This window comes from Notamacropus eugenii, chromosome 6 (genome assembly GCF_028372415.1).
Source record: "Notamacropus eugenii isolate mMacEug1 chromosome 6, mMacEug1.pri_v2, whole genome shotgun sequence".
Taxonomy (NCBI): domain Eukaryota; kingdom Metazoa; phylum Chordata; class Mammalia; order Diprotodontia; family Macropodidae; genus Notamacropus; species Notamacropus eugenii.
The window spans coordinates 225,054,378-225,076,956 of record NC_092877.1 but is presented as its reverse complement, the minus strand read 5'-3'; the positions used below and the strand labels follow the sequence as shown (position 1 = coordinate 225,076,956).

Sequence of the window (22,579 nt, the reverse complement as noted above, 5' to 3'; positions counted from 1 at the left end):
TGGAGTGGGGAGACTCACTATTATTTAAGATGAGAGGTGAGTAAGGCCTGATGTGGGGACGACAGGAGAGAGGTAGGTCAGTGAAACAAACTTTACAGGACCTGACCACCAGGGGTTGATCAGGGGTGTTAAGAGAATATGAAATAACAAAAATTCTTGAGGGAGTATCACAGAGAAACTGCCTCCTTCGCAGTTTTGCCCCAGAGAAGCCACATCTTTTGGTATGAAATATTTTGGGTCAATTGTCCTGAAAACTCAAAAAAGATAATTTTCTTTTCCTAACTTAAAAAAAAAAAAACAAAACAACTTTGGGTAGTATTTTAGACACAATAACAACATCATATCCTTTTAAAATCCATGACTTTGCATAATGGATTCAATTATAATGAGTAGGATTCTCAGCTCTCCTAGGCCTATTTTTCTTTTTTCTTTTTCTTTTTCTTAAAGGTAAATTCATTTATTTATTTATTTATTTAACTTTTAACATTTATTTTTTTTAAAAATTTATTTATTTGACATTCATTTTAACAAAATTTTGGGTTCCAAATTTTCTCCCCTTTTGTCCCCTCCCCCCCCAAACACCGAGCATTCTAATTGCCCCTATCACCAATCTGCTCTCTCTTCTATCATCCCTCTCTGCCCTTGTCTCCATCTTCTCTTTTGTCCTGTAGGGCCACATAACTTTCTATACCCCATTACCTGTATTTCTTATTTCCTAATGGCAAGAATATTACTTGACAGTTGATCCTAAAACTTTGAGTTCCAACTTCTTTACCTCCCTCCCTCCCCCCCCGCTTCCCTTTGGAAGGCAAGCAATTCAATATAGGCCAAATCTATGTAATTTTGCAAATGACTTCCAGAATAGTCGTGTTGTATAAGACTAACTATATTTCCCTCCTTCCTATCATGTACCCCATTACTTCTATTCTCTCTTTGATCCTGTCCCTCCCCATGAGGGTCAACCTCAAATTGCTCTGTCCTCCCCATGCCCTCCCTTCCATCATCCCCCCCACCCTGTTTATCCCCTTATCCTCCACTTTCCTGTATTGTAAGATAGGTTTTCATACCAAAATGAGTGTGCATTTTATTCCTTCCTTTAGTGGAATGTGATGAGAGTAATCTTCATGTTTTTCTCTCAGCTCCCCTCTTTATCCCTCCACTAATAAGTCTTTTGCTTGCCTCTTTTATGAGAGATCATTTGCCCCATTCCATTTCTCCCTTTCTCCTCCCAATATATTTCTCTCTCACTGCTTGATTTCATTTTTTTAAAGATATGATCCCATCCTCTTCCATGCACTCTGTGCACTCTCTGTGTGTGTGTCTGTGTGTGTGTGTGTGCATGTGTGTGTGTGTAATCCCACCCAGTACCCAGATACTGAATAGTTTCAAGAGTTAGAAATATTGTCTCTCCATGTAGGAATGTAAACAGTTCAACTTTAGTAAGTCCCTTATGACTTCTCTTTGCTGTTCACCTTTTGATGCTTCTCTTCATTCTTGTGTTTGAAAGTCAAATTTTCTTTTCAGCTCTGGTCTTTTCATCAAGAATGCTTGAAAGTCCTCTATTTCATTGAAAGACCAATTTTTCCCCGGAAGTATTATACTCAGTTTTGCTGGGTAGGTGATTCTTGGTTTTAGTCCTAGTTCCTTTGACTTCTGGAATATCCTATTCCACGCCCTTCGATCCCTTAATGTAGAAGCTGCTAGATCTTGTGTTATCCTGATTGTATTTCCACAATACTTGAATTGTTTCTTTCTAGCTGCTTGCAATATTTTCTCCTTGACCAGGGAACCCTGGAATTTGGCCACAGTGTTCCTAGGAGTTTCTCTTTTTGGATGTCTTTCAGGCAGTGTTCTGTGGATTCCTTGAATATTTATTTTGCCCTCTGGTTCTAGAATCTCAGGGCAGTTTTCCTTGATAATTTCATGAAAGATGATGTTTAGGCTCTTTTTTTGATCATGGCTTTCAGGTAGTCCCATAATTTTTAAATTGTCTCTCCTGGATCTATTTTCCAGGTCAGTTGTTTTTCCAATGAGATATTTCACATTATCTTCCATTTTTTCATTCTTTTGGTTTTGTTTTGTGATTTCTTGGTCGTCTTATAAAGTCATTAGCCTCCATCTGTTCCATTCTAATTTTGAAAGAACTATTTTCTTCAGTGAGCTTTTGAACCTCCTTTTCCATTTGGCTAATTCTGCTTTTGAAAGCATTCTTCTCCTCATTGGCTTTTTGAACCTCTTTTGCCAATTGAGTTAGCCTATTTTTCAGGGTGTTATTTTCTTCAGCAATTTTTTGGGTCTCCTTTAGCAGGGTGCTGACCTGCTGTTCATGCTTTACCTGCATGTCTCTCATTTCTCTTCCCAGCTTTTCCTCCACCTCTCTAACTTGATTTTCAAAATCCTTTTTGAGCTGTTCCATGGCCTGAGCCCATTGGGTGGGCTGGGATACAGAAGCCTTGACTTCTGTGTCTTTCCCTGATGGTAAGCATTGTTCTTCCTCATCAGAAAGGAAGGGAGGAAATGCCTGTTCACCAAGAAAGTAACCTTCTATAGTCTTATTTCTTTTCCCTTTTCTGGGCATTTTCCCAGCCAGTGACTTGACTTCTGAATATTCTCTTCACACCCACCTCACCTCCGGATCCTCCCAGCCAGCGCTTGGAGTCTGAGATTCAAATGCTGCTTCCCAGCCTCAGGGCTTTGGGTAGGGGCAGGGCTGCTATTCAGTGTGAGATTAAGTTCAGGTGCTCAGGTGGGGGCAGGGCCGCCTCTCAGGCTCAGTTCCCTCAGTTCCCTTTATGCAGAGACCTTCAACAATGGATCCAGGCTCGCCCGCTTGGGGAGCCCTGGTCTGCAGTCGCCTCCCAGACTCTACCTCCCTGGGGGTGGGGCCCAAGTTATGGGGGCACCCCACTCCCCTCTCGACCCGCCAAAGAGACCCTCTCACCGACCCCCGTCACCTGTGGTTGGAGGGACCTGTGCGGCTGCTGGAGATTCCGTCCCTGAAGCCTGCTCGGATCTGCTCCTCTCGGTGCCAGGTGGCCACGGCAGGGCTGGGCTCGACTCCGCGTCCGCAGCATGATGGACCTTTTGTGAGAGGTTTGCAGGGCTCTCTGGAACAGAAATCTCGTCCGCTCTGCCGTTCTGTGGCTTCTACTGCTCCAGAATTCGCCAGGGTTTCTTTTTCACAGATATTCTATGGGCTGTGGGTTCGGAGCTATGTGTATGTGTGTCTTTCTACTCCGCCATCTTGGCTCCGCCCCCCCTATTTTTCTTTAGGTAATTCAATATTGAAAGTTACTCCTTTCCTTTCTTCACTACTTGGTGTTTCCTAGAGAAAGGACATTTTTAGAGTATGAGAGCTTTACTGGAACCTTTATCCAGATGCCTAGACTAGGGACTTATTCTAGAAATGATTAATCATACTTAATTATTTAATTGCAGGACCTTTTGTTTCAGTCACCCACACTTCTACTTCATGGCCCCAGTGGCCATCATTGAGGTAGCAAGAAAGTGGTAATCTTCAATAGCTTTCTCTAAAAACACCACAAAAACAAGCAGGCACCTGTTCTCTAAGAGTTTCTGGTTCTCAGTAGTTTTTCTAATTTTCCAATGCTATTTCTTATGATACACATGGAATATATACTCAGATACACTTAGAACTCCTGTGCTCAGGCAATCCACTAGCACTGGCATCCCAGGAGAAGGGATTTACAAGTATTTATCACCACCTGGGGTAATAGGCACTTCTAAAAAGCCCATTCCAAAGTGAGCTTGGGTCCTGCTTTGCTATGTAAGTTCCATATTCCATCTCTAGGAGTTATGATTCCTTTGACATATGAGTAAGGGGTAGAAGGAAGGCTCTGGATTGGTCTAGATACAGGAGTGAGGAACCTGCAGCCTCAAGGCTTTTTCCTTGGGCACCACCTTCTGACCGAATCCAAGTTTTACAAAACAAATCCTTTTATTAAGGGGATTTGTTCTGTGAAGATTGGCTTCTGTCAAAGGGCCACACTTGACGACCTAGAGGGTCTCATGTGACCTTGAGGCCAAAAGTTCCCCACCCCTGGTTGAACTTCTGCTCCAGTGAACTTCTTGCTGGAGGTGCAAATAATTTATTTAGGAGTGTGTGTGTGTGTGTGTGTGTGTGTGTGTGTGTGTGCATGCGTGCACATGTGCTTTGTTCAGGATATGTGAGTTTTCAGGTCTCATGTTGAAACATCTTGGTTCAGACAGCTTTAGGAAAATGATTCTTGGTTTGTTAATGTGTGTCCAGGCCATTCCATAGCCTAGTAGTACTGAGTAGTTTAGATGTCAGAGTTCAATGCCCCATTACGCTGCAGGCTTCCAAAAAGACAGCCCACGGATAAGCTGGGGTATTATAGTATCCTTTGAAGATACACAGGCATACCTTTCCTTTCCTGCTGGAGTGTGTCTTTATATACATATATCCCACAGAACCCTGTGAATGACAGTGCAACATCTTTCTCTGACTAGATGCTCTCATTATTTTTCCTTCTTTTGTGTGTAAAATCTTCTGTGTCCCCAGTTTTCTCTGTCATCCTACTTGCTTCTTGATGTACTGAAATGAATTTCCCTCTGAGAGAAAGTGGCCAACTAGAGAGGTAAAACCAATAGTACCTGGGAGGCCTCTGGGGACGCCTTTAATAGAATCACCAGAGCGAGCAGCAGATCACATCACAGAGAAATAATACTCTCACCCTTCACTTGGGTAATGTCACCACTCCTCTTCACTACAGTCAACTGGAAGACACTTCTCATGGAGCACTTAGACCAAGGTTATAGACAGGTGGCCATGACCATATCTGAGCTTCTCATACATGGAAGTCAAATGAAGGACACTGATGGTCCAAATTTGAAATCTCCTCTTGAGTACAATAAGTGATTTGTCACTTACTGCCCCATGGCTGCTATTCCAAATATAGAATAACAAATTTGTTCCTTTAAGGGTTAAGTTGGAAAAGGGTAATTTTATGCACATGCAAAATTGGAAAGGGATATACCTCATGTTTTTAACCTTATACATACAAATGGATTTTTGTTAATGCATATGAGGATTGTATTTACAAATGGATGAACATGCAAATGCTGTGGAACACATAAATGGGAAGTCAATTTTTTTGGATAGGCCCTACTATACCTTGGTCTGATCCTGTAAAGAAAGAAATAATTTCCTCAGTTGTAATGTTCTCCTTAGCAGTGAGCAACACGAGTTCAGCAATCTGCTGAACCATATTGCTCAGGGACTGTTACCTACATAGTTTATACATATGCCACCAGCTATCAAGCTCAAAAGTACATTGTCCATTGGCTTGGTAAGGAATCTCAAGACCTTTTGATCTGAGATTGACATGGAATTTGAGTGTTTGTTTCTGTTTGGGAGCTATTTGGTGCTCCTTTATCTTTAGATTAAAGGTAGTGAGTTTCTGTTTACACCAGGTGTGTTGCTACAAAGCCTAGGGTAGGTAATAATGCAGAAGAAAACCATACTAAGAATCAAAGAGTGTAAAAAGCAGGAGATAGTGTCCTCTCTTCTTGTAGCTGGCAGTGGCTGTTAATTACCATAAACACACGCTTTTACCTGACAAGAGCTATTCAGGCCTAACATTTAGCTGCTTGCAAATGTCTCTTTCTTTGGTCAGAATGTGGAACAAATTTGCAGAAGATTGTCTGGCTGATTAGCATATCTAGATGTTATAATTTTAAGGTGAATGCAAGAACAGAGCTCTGAAGATCACACACTGTCAGGTTGACTTTTGATCTTTCAGCCACAATAAAAATCTACAAGGGGGAAAAACTCTGCAGGAGTAACTCCTGGTAGAGATAAAGTTGGTGAGGGAGATTGGGGAAGAAGACAGAAGGAGGCTCTGAATTTCCTCACTGTCCATATGATTTCCCTAATTTTGTAATCTCCAAAGATATCCTATGTCTAATTTCCAGTTTTGGAGAACAGATTTCATTATATCATGACCAAAATTTTAACATTTATATATACTTAATGTAATATAGGCAGTAGGGAAAGGAAGATTTAGACTTGTTTGAAATACATAATCTAGGTCTGATAATTTCTTTTTGTTTCATAATAGTCATGCATATGAATTGATTATTCTTCAGTGTTTCGGAATGTGATTTTTCACATGTATACCTTTAAATGATTATTTTAGTTTTCCTCTTTCTGTACTAAATTTCAAATTTTTTTGTTCTGTAACCAAATTACAACATTTAGTAGAATATTCTAGGATATATATTTTTCAATTATATTAAACATCTCATAGCATCACACTTTTGCTACAAAAATTCTTTATTTTCTCTTCTATCAATAAATGGCTTCCACATGCCTGGACATAACATAAATCCTACAAAATAAATGGCAGGTAAACTGTGAAGATGGTTAACTCTTATGGGAAACATTCTGTGGGGTTACTCTGTATTTAAAACTTTAAATAGGATTTAAAGACATAGAAACAAAAAGGAACTATCCAATTTTGGCTGACTGAGCTCATTATATAATATTTGAGGAAAGACCACAATTGTATTATTTATATTTTGTTTATAAGTAAAAGTAAAAAAAAAAGAAAACGTTTTTCAGAAACTATTATAAGTACAATGTTCGTAGATCATTAATATACATAGGAAATAGATTGAGTTTTTATCATGTGTACAGGATATATATGTACATATACATAAACACTTGCTATATTCTACTTCTCAATGTATGTATTTATGATACATAACCATTTTAAAGGAAAGATGTAGCAATCAACAGTTAATTGTTACCTGAGGATTTTTGTGACTGCTGTCTCCTTTTCCAGAAGATTCCTTGCCCTGATGCTGAAAACAGATTTACGAAGCTGTAAAATTTAAAGAAGGTGATTTTAGACCCAATGCATACCATACTGGCAAATAGTACAAGTAACATTATTAAAGATTTGTACAAAGGTTACTTTTCATGAAAGGATCTCAAAACAGGTCTAAGACCAGTATTAGTTGTACCATATATTGAATGGCTGTACCTTTTGACTCCATCAGTTTTTCTCAGTCATCTAGGAAGGGGACAGTAGAAAATTTCCCCTGAGATCTTTCAAATAAATAGGAGCAATTTTTAGCTGCCTGAGAGTCTTGGCACTGAAAAATAGTCCACAGTTCTGCAAAATATTCACTCTTGTGACCCACGAGATAAATACATGGAGATGATGTATCTATATGAACCATACTTCAGGGCTGTATTCATTCTGTAGAATAGAAAATGTCTCCCCGTCCTTGTATTACAGCCTAGGTTGGTATACCACCATTAATCTGAATAAATTGTTTAGGTCCAAGTTCTTGTGAAAAGAGAAGATGAGTTTCCAAAGTTTCTTATGAACCAGTTAATCTATGATTGATTCCAAGAAGATGGAAAAAATAACCCTGCAGGGCTATTTTCTGAACCATCTAAAATCCTAAGTCCTCATAGCCCAGCTCATTTGCTGTGGGGTCATTTGAAGAAGATGGGCAACTGTAAGGTAGATAAGTGCTTGGAGCATGATTAGCCAAAGTTTGGGATTAAACACTGAGTGGGCAGAAAGAATGCTAGGAGGAAAAAGTGAAGCATGTGTCTCAGCAGAAAGGAATCATCTTAAATGCAGGAGAACAGTAGTTGTAGGGGACTGACTGAATATGCTGGAAGAGAGAAACTAGCAACTCTGCTACTGCTGGATCACCAACCAATCAAGTATTTATTGGATACCTATGATGGGTAATATATCCAGCACTCTGTTCAGTCCTATTAGAAAACATGGAATACATTCCAATTCTCCATCAACCACATGCACTAAGCAAACTCTCCTGAGATTCATGTAGATATATTAGTCAGTGAAGATCCTGCTGGCTATTATTCATCAACGCTAACATTTTGCTCCTTCCTTTCTCAATGAGTTCAGTGCCTGAGTGATAGTTTTTTTCTTGTCTTCCCTGTATCCTGCTCTCCTCCTAAGGGACTTCAACATTCATAACAATGCTTCCTTAAATGCTTTAACTTTTCATATCCTCAATCTATTTAGCTCTTACATCCTATTCCTCTGCTCCACCTTGGATTACACACAAAGATGGTCAAGTCCTAGATCTTGGCATCACCAATAAATGTTCATTTCCACGTTTTTGAACTCTGAAATTTCTTGAACTGATGATAATCTCTTATCATTATATTCAACCACCATTCCCTTCACACCTTGGTTCTTTCCAAGGCTCTGGTTTGGCTACATTCTTTTCCCTTCCCTATCTTTACCCTTTGCTAAACCAATGCAATTCCACATTCTCTTTCATTCTTGACCCCTTGCACCCATGATCCTGTTACCGATCATGGCATTATTCTCCAATAATAAACTACTCAGACCAAATATCTCCTTTATATGCTGCTGAATGAGGATGGAGAAAAATCAAGAAATCATACGCACTCTACTGAGAATTCCCTGAAGGAAGGCAAACATTCTATTCCTTCCTAACTGATTTACCATTCTTCTACAACAGCTATTCTCATCCTTCTTGTATCCCTTCAAGCCTTCCATGGACTTACATAACTGCAACAACCCCAGTCATTGAGGAATTTTGTCTCAAACTTCTCCAAAAATTGAGGCTGTTGACTAAGAGCTCCCTCTTATCTGCATTCCCTTGTTGACATCATTCAGGCATCTTCCACTACCAGTGTTTCCAGATTCTTACAGATGTTAATTCTTGGAATTCAGAAATTTAAAAAAATATCAGAATTCCTGGAAATTCTCAGGAATTCCCCAAATAATAACCTTCTGTATTTCTATATATTCTATATATTTGTATTTACTTGTCTTAAAATAACAATGAATGACCATAATAACAATGAATCATTTTTCTGTGATAGGGGATATAGTAGAAGTTTCTGGGGTTTTCTATAAAAATGATATAATAATAAATATATGGCTTATTATGATGATGATAATGGGACATCTAGGTGCAATGAATAGACTGCTGGACCTGAAGTCAGGAAGACTAAACTTCCTGAGTTCAAATCTGGCCTCAGACACTTACTAGATGTGTAACCTTGGGACAAATCACTTAATCCTGTTTGCCTTAATTTTCTCATCTATAAAATGAGCTGGAGAAGGAAATGGCAAACTGCTCTAGTATTTTGTCTAAGAAAATTCCAAATGTGGTCATGAAGAGCTGGACATAACAGAACACAACTGAAATGATTATGAACCAATATATTGTGACAATATATTTCTAATACTTTTCATACTCACTTTACTCATTATTATGGATAGCTAAAATGTGTTTGAAAAATATTATTTAGTAGTATTTATAAAGAACTGTAGTCTACAGAAAATATTCAAGCACTGGAAAATGTCAGTGAACATTACTGAGCAGTATTTTAAAAATGTAACATTCAGATTTCATAGCAAGGTTAATAGTGCTACACAGAACCACATACTGAAATAGTTAACATAAGGAGTTATTTTTAATTCCCAAATTTGTTATTTCTTGGAACAACACTCACAGGATTTGTATAAAGTATATTATACATAAAAAGTTACTAATTATTTATTTACAAGAATGATTCACTGTCAGCAAGTTCATCTATAAACTTCTGTTAAGTGTCTACTATATGCTAGGTATTATACTAAGCTCAGGGGGTACGAATAAAAATAAAAACAAAGACAGTTCTTGCTTCTAAGGTGCTTAGTGAGGAAGACTAATCACTAATGGAAAATGGTGGGGGGAAGGAAGATAAGAAGTCCAAAAGGAGGTTAGCTGGTGAGAAATGGGGAGAAAATTCCAGTCCAGTAGTCCAATCAGAAGAACAGAGGGTATTGATAACATGAGAGTACCAGAAGATTCAGTCTCATAGCACACTGAGATTTCCCCATGGCTAGTTTCTTGGGGAAGAAAGGTATGGATGGAGCATTACAGAGAGGTCCAAAAGCAGTGTAGATGGTGGGAAATAGGGAGCAGCAGATGAGGTTACAAATACACACTTATAAATGGCAAGAATTACAAGGAAGATTGACTGATTAGGTTGTGACTGCTCTTCTCTTATCTGCTCTTGTTCCAGTTCCCAAAAATGTTGACCTTGACTTTCAACTCCACATATTTCCTGCTCTTGCTTTTGACTTGACCTTGGTAGATTCCTTTGAGTCAGTAATATTTCTATATTAATTGTTAACTTTTAATTCTAACAAGAGAATTATAATAATTTCTTTTTTCTGATGTCTTGATTGTCTTTTCTCAGGATTCAGGATTTGGAAAGAACATGTAAATTTCCCAAGAAATTCCAAGAAGGAATTCCTGCATGGGAATACTATCTTCTTCACTTTAGTCTCAGATGAAGACTCAGCTCTTTTTCATGTCAGAACTACCCCCTCTAAATACACCTTTGGTCACCATCCCATTCCAACTTCCCTATTTAATTGCTCCTAGTTTCTTTCCCTCTTATCTTCAAACTCTCCTCTCTGCCTATAAACATTCTCATGTTTACCCCCATCTTGAAAAACAAAGTAAAACAATCCTCTCATTTGATCTTACCTTTCCTAATAGCTAATGTGTATCTTGGGTAACTAGGTGACATAGTGGATAAAGTGATGGACCTAGAGTCAGAAAGACTGATGTTTATGAGTTCAAATCTGACCTCACATACTTATTAGTAGTATGATCCTGGGCAAGTCATTTAACCCTGTTTGCCTCTGCTTCCTTATCTGTAAAATGAGTTGGAGAAGGAAATGGCAAACCACTTCAGTATCTTTGCCAAAAAACCACAAATGGGATTATGAAGCATCAGACAGGACTGAAAGAACTGAACAATGATAATAACAATTATTCTCCCTTTCATAGCTAAAATGCTTGAGAAAGCCTTCTATGGTAAGTGCCTCCACTTTCCCTACTTTCACTCTTTTCTGAACCCTCTATCACATGACTTCCAACTCCACTATTCAACTGAAACAACCCTCCTAAAATGACCTCTAAATTGCCAAATGTATAGATTTTTTGTTTTCAATCTTGCTGTTCCCCAATCTCTCTACAGCATTTGAAGCTGATGACCTTCTTCTGGAAGCCTTCTCCTTGCTAAATGCTAGCACATGTGAAACAATTTGCATGTAAAGACAGAATCAGTAAGTTAACAAACCTACTTTTTGCTAGGCACAGTGGGGATATGATGAAATCCAAATATCAGAAAAACTAAAACAAAGAAACAAAACTCCCTGATCTCAAGGAGCTCACAGTCTAATGAGACAATATGCAAGCAGCTATACAGTATAAATTGGAGACAATCCAAGAGCGAAGGAACTAAGATTAAGGTGAACTGGGAAGGGCTTCCTATAACATGCAGGATCATATTAGTAAGTCCTGAACTATCTTGTGAAATAATTCCTTATGAGCAAAGATGCTGAAAAATCTTTAAAAGCAATGTGAATAGGCAAGAAATTGCAACAAACTCTATGAGAGATGGTTTCATTCCATCAATGGTCCTGAGAAAAATGATTATTAATAGCTAATGATGGGCACTGGCTCTGGAGTCAGGAGGACATCAGTTCAGTCTTAAGTCTAAAACTAAAACTAAAAACCAAACCAAAACCCAAATTATTTGGGGAGATTCAGTTTCCCCCTGTTTTTTTTTTTAAGCTTCATTTTAAGAAGCTAAAAAGTTGAACTCTCTGAAAGTTGAGCTAACTTCCCCCTCTATCCAGACCCCACCCAGGTGGGGCAGTCATTGTACTCTACTCAGCTTTGGGTGGGGATAAATTCTTTGAATAGATTGTCCAAGGCTGGGGCTTAAAAATAAATAATGCAATCAAGTCCAGTCCATCATTATAATACTCATTCTCTCATTAAATTGTTAACCAATCAGAGTTGAATACCTCCTCCAGAAGGGCATACAAACCCTGAGCCCCACGGTGATGGTCTTTGGCCTAAGAGAGAGATAGTCAAATGACCATGCTTTTATTAATTTATTAATTATTTAATAATATTATTATAATGCTGGCATTATTAATAAAATGATTAAATTATCTAGAAATTATATCTCTCAAACATTTTTAAATGACACTGTACCATGTGGGTATAGTTGGGAAAGAATTGCTAGTTACAGGTTGGTCTTTTCAACTGCACCTGGAAACATAAAATAGTGCCATCTTCGACCATGGTAAAGTATAAAAAATTCTAGTCTTGGAATCAGAGGACCTGAAGTTGAATTCAGCTTCTACCACTTTTTGCAAGTCTTTAACATCTCTGGCCCTCAGTTTCTGTATCTACAATATGAAGGTTGTAGCAGATAACAATTGAGGTCCCTTAGCACTCTAGATGACGATCATAGGATCTGTCTGGTTAGATGATTTTTAACGTTCATTCCAGTTCTCTATCTCTAACACATCCTGTTAAAAAAGACACCAAAGCCAATTTAGGTTAAAAGATGATTAAACATGGAAGAGGGCAGCCAGGTGGCACAGTACATGGAGCACTGTGGTTGAATTCTGGAAGACTCATCTTCTGAGTTAAAATCAGGCTTCAGACACTTGCTAGCTGTGTGACCCTGGGTAAGTCACTTCACCTTATTTGCCTCATTTTATCATCTATAAAATAAGCTGTTAGGAGAAAAGCAAACCATTCCACTATCTTTGATAAGAAAACCCCAAATAGGATCACAAAGAGCTGTATGCAACTGGAATGACTGAACAGCAATAACAAACATAAAAAAACACAACCCATAATGGGTATGGTAACATAGTTTTGGTAATAGAAAATTCTGTTAATTGAACAGTACTTGACACCTCAATAGACCTTTAAAGTTTGCAAACACTTTTAATACATTATCTCATTCATGTAAATTATCTCATTTGACTCTTGGAATAACCCTGTGAAAGACATGTAAGAGCTGTTATCACTCCCATTTTACAGATGAGGAAACTAAAGGTGAGTCAGGTTAAGGTCACTTGTGCACAGTCACACAGGTAATAAGTGTCTGAGGTGGGACTCAGATGCAGCCTTTCCCCACACACAGTCCACTATTCTATCCTTTATATCCTATTGCCTCACTAGAGAACTGTATGGCAAATAAATCTGTGGAAAAGAGAGGATCAGAGAGCATAATTTATTTAGACTTTCAAAAGCCTTTGGCAGGAATCCATAGAAAGGGTGTTTAAAAAAATGGAACTACCCTGGGATTAGGGACAATGTTTTCTCACAGAGAAGGAACTGGCTCAGAGACAGGAAACAAGGGTGACCTTTAGCAGTGGCTTAACTTCTCTGGCCTGACATCAAGGAGAATAATCACTCTCTCTTGCTATCTTATTGGAATCACTGGAAATGATAGAAGGACCGAGCTGGATGAAATATGGTCATTAGAGTCATCATGGCAGTTCATCTATTATTAAAAACACATGCATGCACACACGCACTCATAAGCAAGGCCAGCCAAGATTACAGGAACATTTCAGGTACACGTATTGGGAGTACAAATCATACATTTGTAATTCTATTTACACTTGGGAAATAAGCAGAGCCATCCTGCAAGGGCGATGACATGTTTCAGTCATCTTCTCCTTACTGAAAGGTGGCAATCTGAATTCAATCAAGGAAGTGATTGAGCTATTGGATCTTATAGCAATTTTCTTCTTGTTAGATAAAACCTTTTTTCATGGACCGAGGACATGTTATACTGTTTGTCACATTATGTATGCTACATACACTAAAATACTATTTTTTCTTCCCCTTGTTTGAAAAGATAAAAAGTGGGGAAAATGAGTTACTTGTGAGAACATTAGAGTTATTTTCCTGTTGTTACTTATTTCACCAAGTAAGTACAAATAGGGGTATTTACAAGGTAGCAGCAACATAAAGGTTTCTATAGAAGACTTTCTGATGTTACACATGTTCTTGGGCTTTAAACAGATTGCACTGGGGAAAAGCTTGAATAGAGGGGAAATGGCAGTTACAAATACTTAAATAGGTAGGTAAAATATTATAATTTTACGGATAGTGTCTATCTCTAGAGAACAACAACAAATTACAACAATTTCCTCATTTATTATAGTAGCTTCTCTCAATGCTTTAGTAAAAGTTGGTAGTTGTCATTTAGCAATGAAAATTCGTAAATCTCATCAGAGTCCTCTAGACTGCTGGAGAGTGTGTGTTTGGACTAACTACTCTGCAGTGCCATCTTCTGCTTCTGCATGATACTACTTGTCACTGCAGAGGCAAAAGCAATGACTTTATAATTTTTAAAAATGCAAGGCTTGATTTGAGAAACAACTTAAGATAAACTGACAATACTATGTGAATGAAATTGATTACTCTGAGACTGATTACTGAGATAGCTATAATGGAACCCAATCGATGCAAGATATACAAGCATCCCAGAAGGAGCACTTTTATGGAAAATTGGAATGCATTTTATATGGACAGGCTATAGATTAGCAAGATAAAAACTTTTTTTTTGTTCTATGACTTCACATGTTCAGTTCATTCTTTTAAACTAAATGTATGGAAAACACGTTGCTTAAATGGCCAACTGATGCACTCAAAGGGTCAACTCAAGTGTATTTGAATATAACTTTTTCATTCTTAAACATGTATTTGAAAATCATGATAATGCTGACAGAATTTTAACTCTACATTATTGGCATAGGTTTATACATAAAGACTGTTTTAGCTTTAGGACGCAGAAGTGTAATTGTATTCTATTGGACGTAGTAATTAATGTAGAAGTTATTACTTCACTTCTACAATTTTAAAGAGCTGAAATCTGAATATGTTAAGTACTTATTTAAAATTCTGATAACCAACAAATATGGACCTAGACCCTTTTCCTAACTTAATACAGCCAAGATTTTGTTAGCCTTTTTTGGCCACAGGTCACACCACTGACTCAAATTGAACTCACAATTTTGTAAAACCTCAGGGGGAAATCTATTACGGTTAGATTTCTATCTAACCCATAAATCTTAGATCATATAGTTAAGTTTTGAAAATAACCATAGAATTCTACATTAACTTCTCATGTCCATGTTTCACTCAACTCAGGATTCATAGGAACTACTTGGCTCAATATGGGATTTATTGGATAAGTATAATCTCAGTTGTTTGCTCATTATCAGTTGGGAACCTCTTATATTGTATTTCAGTTTGCATCAAGCCCTAGGCACCATGGAAGATGTAGTTCCTAAATACAGGTGCTTTTATCTGCCATACAGCACATCAGGACAGTTAAGCTTACTCTCATTGAATCTCTATTGAAGGAAGGAATAAAGCAAAGAAGGAAACCAACATTTATTAAATGCTTGCCATGAACCAGTTATCTTTGCTAAATGCTTTATAAACATTAATAGTCCTTGGAGATAGATACTATTATTAGGCACTTTTTACAAGTGAGGAAACTAAGGCAGACAGGCTATGTGACTTGCTCACAGTCTCACACCTGAGACTCCATGCCCAGTGCTCTATGGTGCCGCCTAGCTGCTAATCATATTAAGTTTGACTTATTCTAAGTTTCCAGACTTTTTTTGGATCCTGACTTTATCATTTGACTTGTGAGTGAAATCTCCCAACTTTCTTTGATATTCACATTTGATGAACATGTTATTTGTACCTTCAGTGAGACCATGATGAAAACACTGGTGTCATCAACCAGGGACAGGAGCATATCTCTCTGGGACACTCTGCTAATGACTCATCTCTAATTTGATATTGACCAGTTTGTGACTACAGCTAGGTGGTACAGTGGATAGAGCACCAGTGCAGAAGTCAGGAGGACCTGGGTTCAAATCTCACCTCAGATACTTGACACTCACTAGCTGTGTGATCTTGGGCAAGTCCCTTAACCCCAATTGCTTCATGCTGGGTCATCTCCAGTCATCCTGATGAATATCTGATCACTGGATTCAGATGGCTTGGAAGGAAAAGTGAGGCTGGTGATGTGCACAGCCCTCCCTCACTCAAAACAAAATTAAGTGCAAATCGTCATCATTTCTCTGATGGCATGGACTTCTTCGGCAACAAAGGACGAACACACACTCTTTGAGTAGAGTGATTCATTAAGATCTGAATCCAGTGGACAGTAACATCAGGTAGTCTAAGACTCTCAACTTTATTATCTAAGTTAGCATTTGCATAAGGGCAACCATTAGCTTGGTTAGCTAATTAGCAGCCAAAGTCATCAGTTTCACCAGCCTGCATTTGAAAAAGAACTTTGATCACCTGAAATTTTATCATCTGTTTTCTCAATGGATGGTCAGACTGGACTTTACTCAGAAGAAACAGCTTCTTACGTTGCATAGAAGTATAAGGACAATTGAGAGATGTTACCTTGAGAAAGGATAGTCATGTCTTACCCAAAGAAGAAGATATCTGTCATGATAGGTGAATGGTAAGCTAAGGTAAATAAAGCTCTGGGGGTAATTTACTTGGTCCTGATGCTAGCTTCCAAGATTCTGATGGGAGTTTAAAGGAATTTATTCATCCCAACCTAAATATCACGCAGGACTGAGGAAGTTACTGCTGAGGAGGAACAAAATGGTCAAAAGGCAAAACTTTGACTTGGAGGACTCTGCTATGCTGGCTGAGTGTAACTATGGTTCTAAAAAGAGAGATAAAATAGTCTCTAGGTTTGGGAAAGTTCACAAAAGAGAGATAAAAATTGCCTTTGAGGAAAAAGAAACACCAACAGCTCAAGAGAACTCCAGCAAATGGTAGTGGTTCATCAAATAGCAGAAAAACAGCCCAGGATCAAATGTCAGCAGCTCAATAGAACAGAAGCAAGTGGCATCTTTGAAAGTGAAGTGGACATCATTGAGGCACAGTGAATTGTTAGGAGACTGAGTAACAGAGCTCTGAAAATCGTTCCAGCTGGGTTGCAACCACAAAAGTTTGAGTTGACTAAGGAGAGCTCTCTCTTCCCCCTACAACATGGTAATCTGTGGGATACTGTGCCTCTTTGGATATGGAAGATACTTTCTACTTCTTATTAACTGAATGTCTTGTGTTTTGAATTAATGTGTCATCTTGCTTGGTCTGATACAAGGAGAATAAATAGAGAAAGGAGATAGATTAGAGGTGTTACTTGGAATAGATGACTATTCCCCAAATACCCTGAATGTGGGAGTTTCTGAAGCAGAGCAAACACTAAGGGGAACCCAGGCTACATTTGTCTTTGTCAAGTGACTTGCTTAAATTCAGGTACATATCTAAGGCCACCTCCAGAATAATGGTCTAGTTTTCCTGTTCTAGAAGGAAATGTCATTAGTCTGGGGCAATTTGTTCTTTCTTAATTCATTCAAGCTTTAGTTAGCTCTCTTTGTAATAATAAATTCTAAAATTTTATTACGAGTTCAAGTCAAGCTCACTAATACAAAGTTTAAAAATGCTACTCTTTGTTTTGAATACCGTTACAATATTTGTCTTTGTACAAGTTTGTACCATGTTTTTTATTCTCTATGATTTTTAAAAGTTTATTGACAGTAGCTAAGTAGTCACATTGAATTCAATTCAATAAAGAACTGGCAGCCAGGTGGCACAGTGGATAGGGAACTGGGCCTAGAGTCAGGAAGACTCATCTTTCTGAGTTCAAATCTGGCCTCAGACACTTACTAGCTATGTGACCCCGCGCAAGTCACTTCTCCCTATTTGCCTCAGTTTCCTCATCTGTCAAAGGAGCTGGAGAAGGAAATGGCAAACTACTATAGTATCTTTGCCAAGAAAACCCCAAATGGGGTCATGAAGAGTTGAACATGACTGAAAATAACAACAGAGATTCACTGAGTACCTACTTACTTTCTGCCCTCAAGGAACTTATATTCTTCTTTTTCTTGATCAATTCTGCGCCTAGATCATCTGTGGTATTTGTCTAAGATATACTGGTTATCTGACTGATCATATATCATAATCTTGACAAATTACATTCTTAATTTACTTAATTTTTCTTGTATATATTGTTAAATTGAACTTGTTGGCTGATCATGGACGGATTTTATTAAAAAGGCCCTGTATTATTTGATGCAATGAGGGATATATCAACATAGGAAGATCTACAATAATTTATTATTAGGAATTATTCCAACTGCGCTTTGTGCAAGTATCTTCAAGAATGCTGACAAACACCTTTGGCAACCAAGCATACGTAGTCCTATTTTATTCTTTTATTTCAGAGTGTTGTTGAATTAACCAAACAGTAAGCACTAAATGCTTGCTAGGCGTCACAATGCTAGATGCTGGGAATGCAACAAAAAAAAAGCCTATATCCTCAAGGAGGTTGTATTTTACCAGAGAAAACAACACACAAGCACACAAAAATAAATATAAAATATATATCAAATGATTACAAAAATGAGAGAGGGTTATGTAGCAGATGAGGTTTGCATTTATCAAGGAATTCTGCATGATCTTAACATATGCATGGATGACAACTTGTCAGAGAAGAACCTTCATGGCTGAGTTTTGCTCTACCGAGTCAAATGTTTATCTGTTGTCAACAAATAACAAATATAGTAGCAGTTCTACACATTTTAGTCAATTGTGTAACTGTAAAGATGTGGTGTACTATAGGCAATCAACTGTGAAAATCTTCCTCTTCCTTTCTTAGGTTTTCCCCAAGAATTCCCTTAATACATGCAAAGACCATATTTGTGGGAACTCTCTTGAAATGAGAAAGTAGCCCTATAGGTTAGTAATTGCTAATGAGTTGCTGATAATTGCTAAAGCAATCTTTTAGTGAATGCTTGTTTCAGTATTGCTGATTTGAACCCACTGAGCAAACTCAAGAGTTTCTTCTTATCTTCACTCTAATTTCAGATTTCAACTCTCTATTGACCATTTTATGCTTTCTTTCCAAGTCTAAGGATCATTTTCCTTGGAAGAGAAAATGGAAGCAGAGAAAAGCTATGTAGTTCTGTAATCTCTGCATAATTTATTACCCACTAGGAAAGATGTTTATGGACTAAGACATTTATATGTCAATGCCCAGAATAAGGAAAATAAAGTGAATTAAGTATCTTAGCATGAAGAGGTAAATATGACTCTCTCTATATAGATAGATATAGATACATAAAGAAAATAAATATCTATCCCATTGCAGTGTGGTGGAAGGCAACTCAATAGGAATATGGCCATGGAGGGGATCTGCTTTTTCAAAGAGACTCAGTTAATGAGTTAATGACTTCAGTTAAATGAAAGGGGTAACGGGGCAATATTGCACTTCGAGATTTTGTTTGAACATCTACAGACATGGAGAGGAAGGAGAGTGTGATTAAAATACTTGGGCATGAACTAAAAGAGAAAAACAAAAGCCACACAAATATTTAGTGCCTACTATATGCCAAGCTCTGTGCTAAGCACTTCACAAATGCTATCTCATTTCATAACTCTGAGAGATTATTATTCCCCTTTTAGACACAAAGAGGTGATGCCCTGCACTTTGATTTTTATTTGATCAAATGCTCTTTGACAAGGAGAATGGCAATGGCACTGGACTCCAGACTAGAAAAGAAAGAAAAAAAAATGGATGGTAGGAAGGTGATACCCAAGATAAGGAAAGAAATGGTAATAGAGCACCTAGCTGCCTTTGAGAAATTAAAATTGCCAGGCCAAGATGATTTGACTTCATCCTGAGGTATTGAAAAAACTAGCAGATTTGTTTCTTGAGTCATTGTCAGCAGAATTTGAAACTGAAGAATGGGAAAGGTGAGTCAGGAGTAGAAAAGTACATTTATTGCCCAGATTTTTCCAAAATGGAAAGAAAAAAATTTTGAAAATTTAGGCCAGTGAACCTGATATTGATTTCTGGCAACTTTTTAAAAAAAACTTTAAAAGAAAAACATAATAGACAATATTAATAGCAAAAACATCAAAAACCATATGATCATCTCGATAGACACAGAAAAAGTTTTTTGACAAAATACAACACTCATGGGGGCGTAGCCAAGATGGCAGAGTAGAAAGACGCACATACACGTAGCTCCGAAACCACAGCCCATAGAACATCTGTAAAATAGAACCCCTGGTGAATTCTGGAGCAGCAGAAGCCACAGAATGGCAGAGTGGACGAGATTTCTGTTCCAGAGAGCCCTGCAAACCTCTTGCAAAAGGTCTGTCGCGCTGTGGAGGTGGAGTAGAGCCCAGCCCTGCCGTGGCCGCACGGTGCCAAGAGGAGTAGATCGGAGCAGGCTTCAGGGACAGAATCTCCAGCGGCCACACAGGTCCCTCCACCCACAGGTGACAAGGGCCGGTGAGAGGGTCTCTTTGGCGGGTCGAGAGGGGAGTGGGGTGCCCCCATAACTCAGGCCCCCTAGGGAGGCAGCAGCAGAGACAGTGGCAGACCGGGGCTCCCCAAGCAGGCAGGAACCTGGATCCATTGTTGAAGGTCTCTGCATAAACCCCCTGAGGGAACTGAGCCTGAGAGGCGGCCCTGCCCCCACCTGAGCACCTGAACTTAATCTCACACTGAATAGCAGACCTGCCCCTGCCCAAAGCCCTGAGGCTGGGAAGCAGCATTTGAATCTCAGACTCCAAGCGCTGGCTGGGAGGATCAGGAGGTGAGGTGGGTGTGAGGAGAATATTCAGAAGTGAACCCACTGGCTGGGAAAATGCCCAGAAAAGGGAAAAGAAATAAGACTATAGAAGGTTACTTTCTTGGTGAACAGATATGTCCTCCCTTCCTTTCTGATGAGGAAGAACAATGCTTACCATCAGGGAAAGACACAGAAGTCAAGGCTTCTGTATCCCAGCCCACCCAATGGGCTCAGGCCATGGAACAGCTCAAAAAGGATTTTGAAAATCAAGTTAGAGAGGTGGAGGAAAAGCTGGGAAGAGAAATGAGAGACATGCAGGTAAAGCATAAACAGCAGGTCAGCACCCTGCTAAAGGAGACCCAAAAAATTGCTGAAGAAAATAACACCCTGAAAAATAGGCTAACTCAATTGGCAAAAGAGGTTCAAAAAGCCAATGAGGAGAAGAATGCTTTCAAAAGCAGAATTAGACAAATGGAAAAGGAGGTTCAAAAGATCACTGAAGAAAATAGTTCTTTCAAAATTAGAGTGGAACAAATGGAGGCTAATGACTTTATGAGAAACCAAGAAATCACAAAACAAAACCAAAAGAATGAAAAAATGGAAGATAATGTGAAATATCTCATTGGAAAAACAACTGACCTCGAAAATAGATCCAGGAGAGACAATTTAAAAATTATGGGACTACCTGAAAGCCATGATCAAAAAAAGAGCCTAGACATCATCTTTCATGAAATTATCAAGGAAAACTGCCCTGAGATTCTAGAACCAGAGGGCAAAATAAATATTCAAGGAATCCACAGAACACCGCCTGAAAGAGATCCAAAAAGAGAAACTCCTAGGAACATTGTGGCCAAATTCCAGGGTTCCCTGGTCAAGGAGAAAATATTGCAGGCAGCTAGAAAGAAACAATTCAAGTATTGTGGAAATACAATCAGGATAACACAAGATCTAGCAGCTTCTACATTAAGGGATTGAAGGGCATGGAATAGGATATTTCAGAAGTAAAAGGAACTAGGACTAAAACCAAGAATCACCTACCCAGCAAAACTGAGTATAATACTTCCGGGGAAAAATTGGTCTTTCAATGAAATAGAGGACTTTCAAGCATTCTTGATGAAAAGACCAGAGCTGAAAAGAAAATTTGACTTTCAAACACAAGAATGAAGAGAGGCATGAAAAGGTGAACAGCAAAGAGAAGTCATAAGGGACTTACAAAAGTTGAACTGTTTACATTCCTACATGGAGAGACAATATTTGTAACTCTTGAAACTTTTCAGTATCTGGGTACTGGGTGGGATTACACACACACACATGCACACACACACACAGACACACACACAGAGAGTGCACAGAGTGCATGGAAGAGGATGGGATCATATCTTAAAAGAAATGAAATCAAGCAGTGAGAGAGAAATATATTGGGAGGAGAAAGGGAGAAATGGAATGGGGCAAATTATCTCTCATAAAAGAGGCAAGCAAAAGACCTATTAGTGGAGGGATAAAGAGGGGAGATGAGAGAAAAACATGATGTTTACTCTCATCACATTCCACTAAAGGAAGGAATAAAATGCACACTCATTTTGGTATGAAAACCTATCTTACAATACAGGAAAGTGGGGGATAAGGGGATAAGCAGGGTGGGGGGGATGATGGAAGGTAGGGCATGGGGAGGACAGAGCAATTTGAGGTCGACCCTCATGGGGAGGGACAGGATTAAAAGAGAGAATAGAAGTAATGGGGGACACGATAGTATGGAGGGAAATGTAGTTAATCTTATACAACACGACTATTACGGAAGTCATTTGCAAAACTACACAGATTTGGCCTATATTAAATTGCTTGCCTTCCAAAGGGAAGGGGTGGGGAGGGAGGGAGGTAAAGAAGTTGGAGCTCAAAGTTTTAGGAACAACTGTTGAGTACTGTTCTTGCCACTAGGAAATAAGAAATACAGATAAAGGGGTATAGAAAGTTATCTGGCCCTACAGGACAAAAGAGAAGATGGAGACAAGGGCAGAGAGGGATGATAGAAGAGAGAGCAGATTGGTGATAGGGGCAATTAGAAT

General features: G+C 38.6%; 1 protein-coding gene across 1 annotated transcript in view; it reads right to left on the bottom strand.

Annotated features, from left to right (window-relative positions):
- NALCN (sodium leak channel, non-selective) overlaps window positions 1-22,579 on the bottom strand; it is a 526,457-nt gene that overhangs the window by 84,071 nt on the left and 419,807 nt on the right. The window contains exon 19 of the mRNA XM_072622030.1: window positions 6,793-6,866. Coding sequence (XP_072478131.1) covers window positions 6,793-6,866 — 74 coding nt within the window. The remainder of the gene's footprint in view (window positions 1-6,792; window positions 6,867-22,579) is intronic.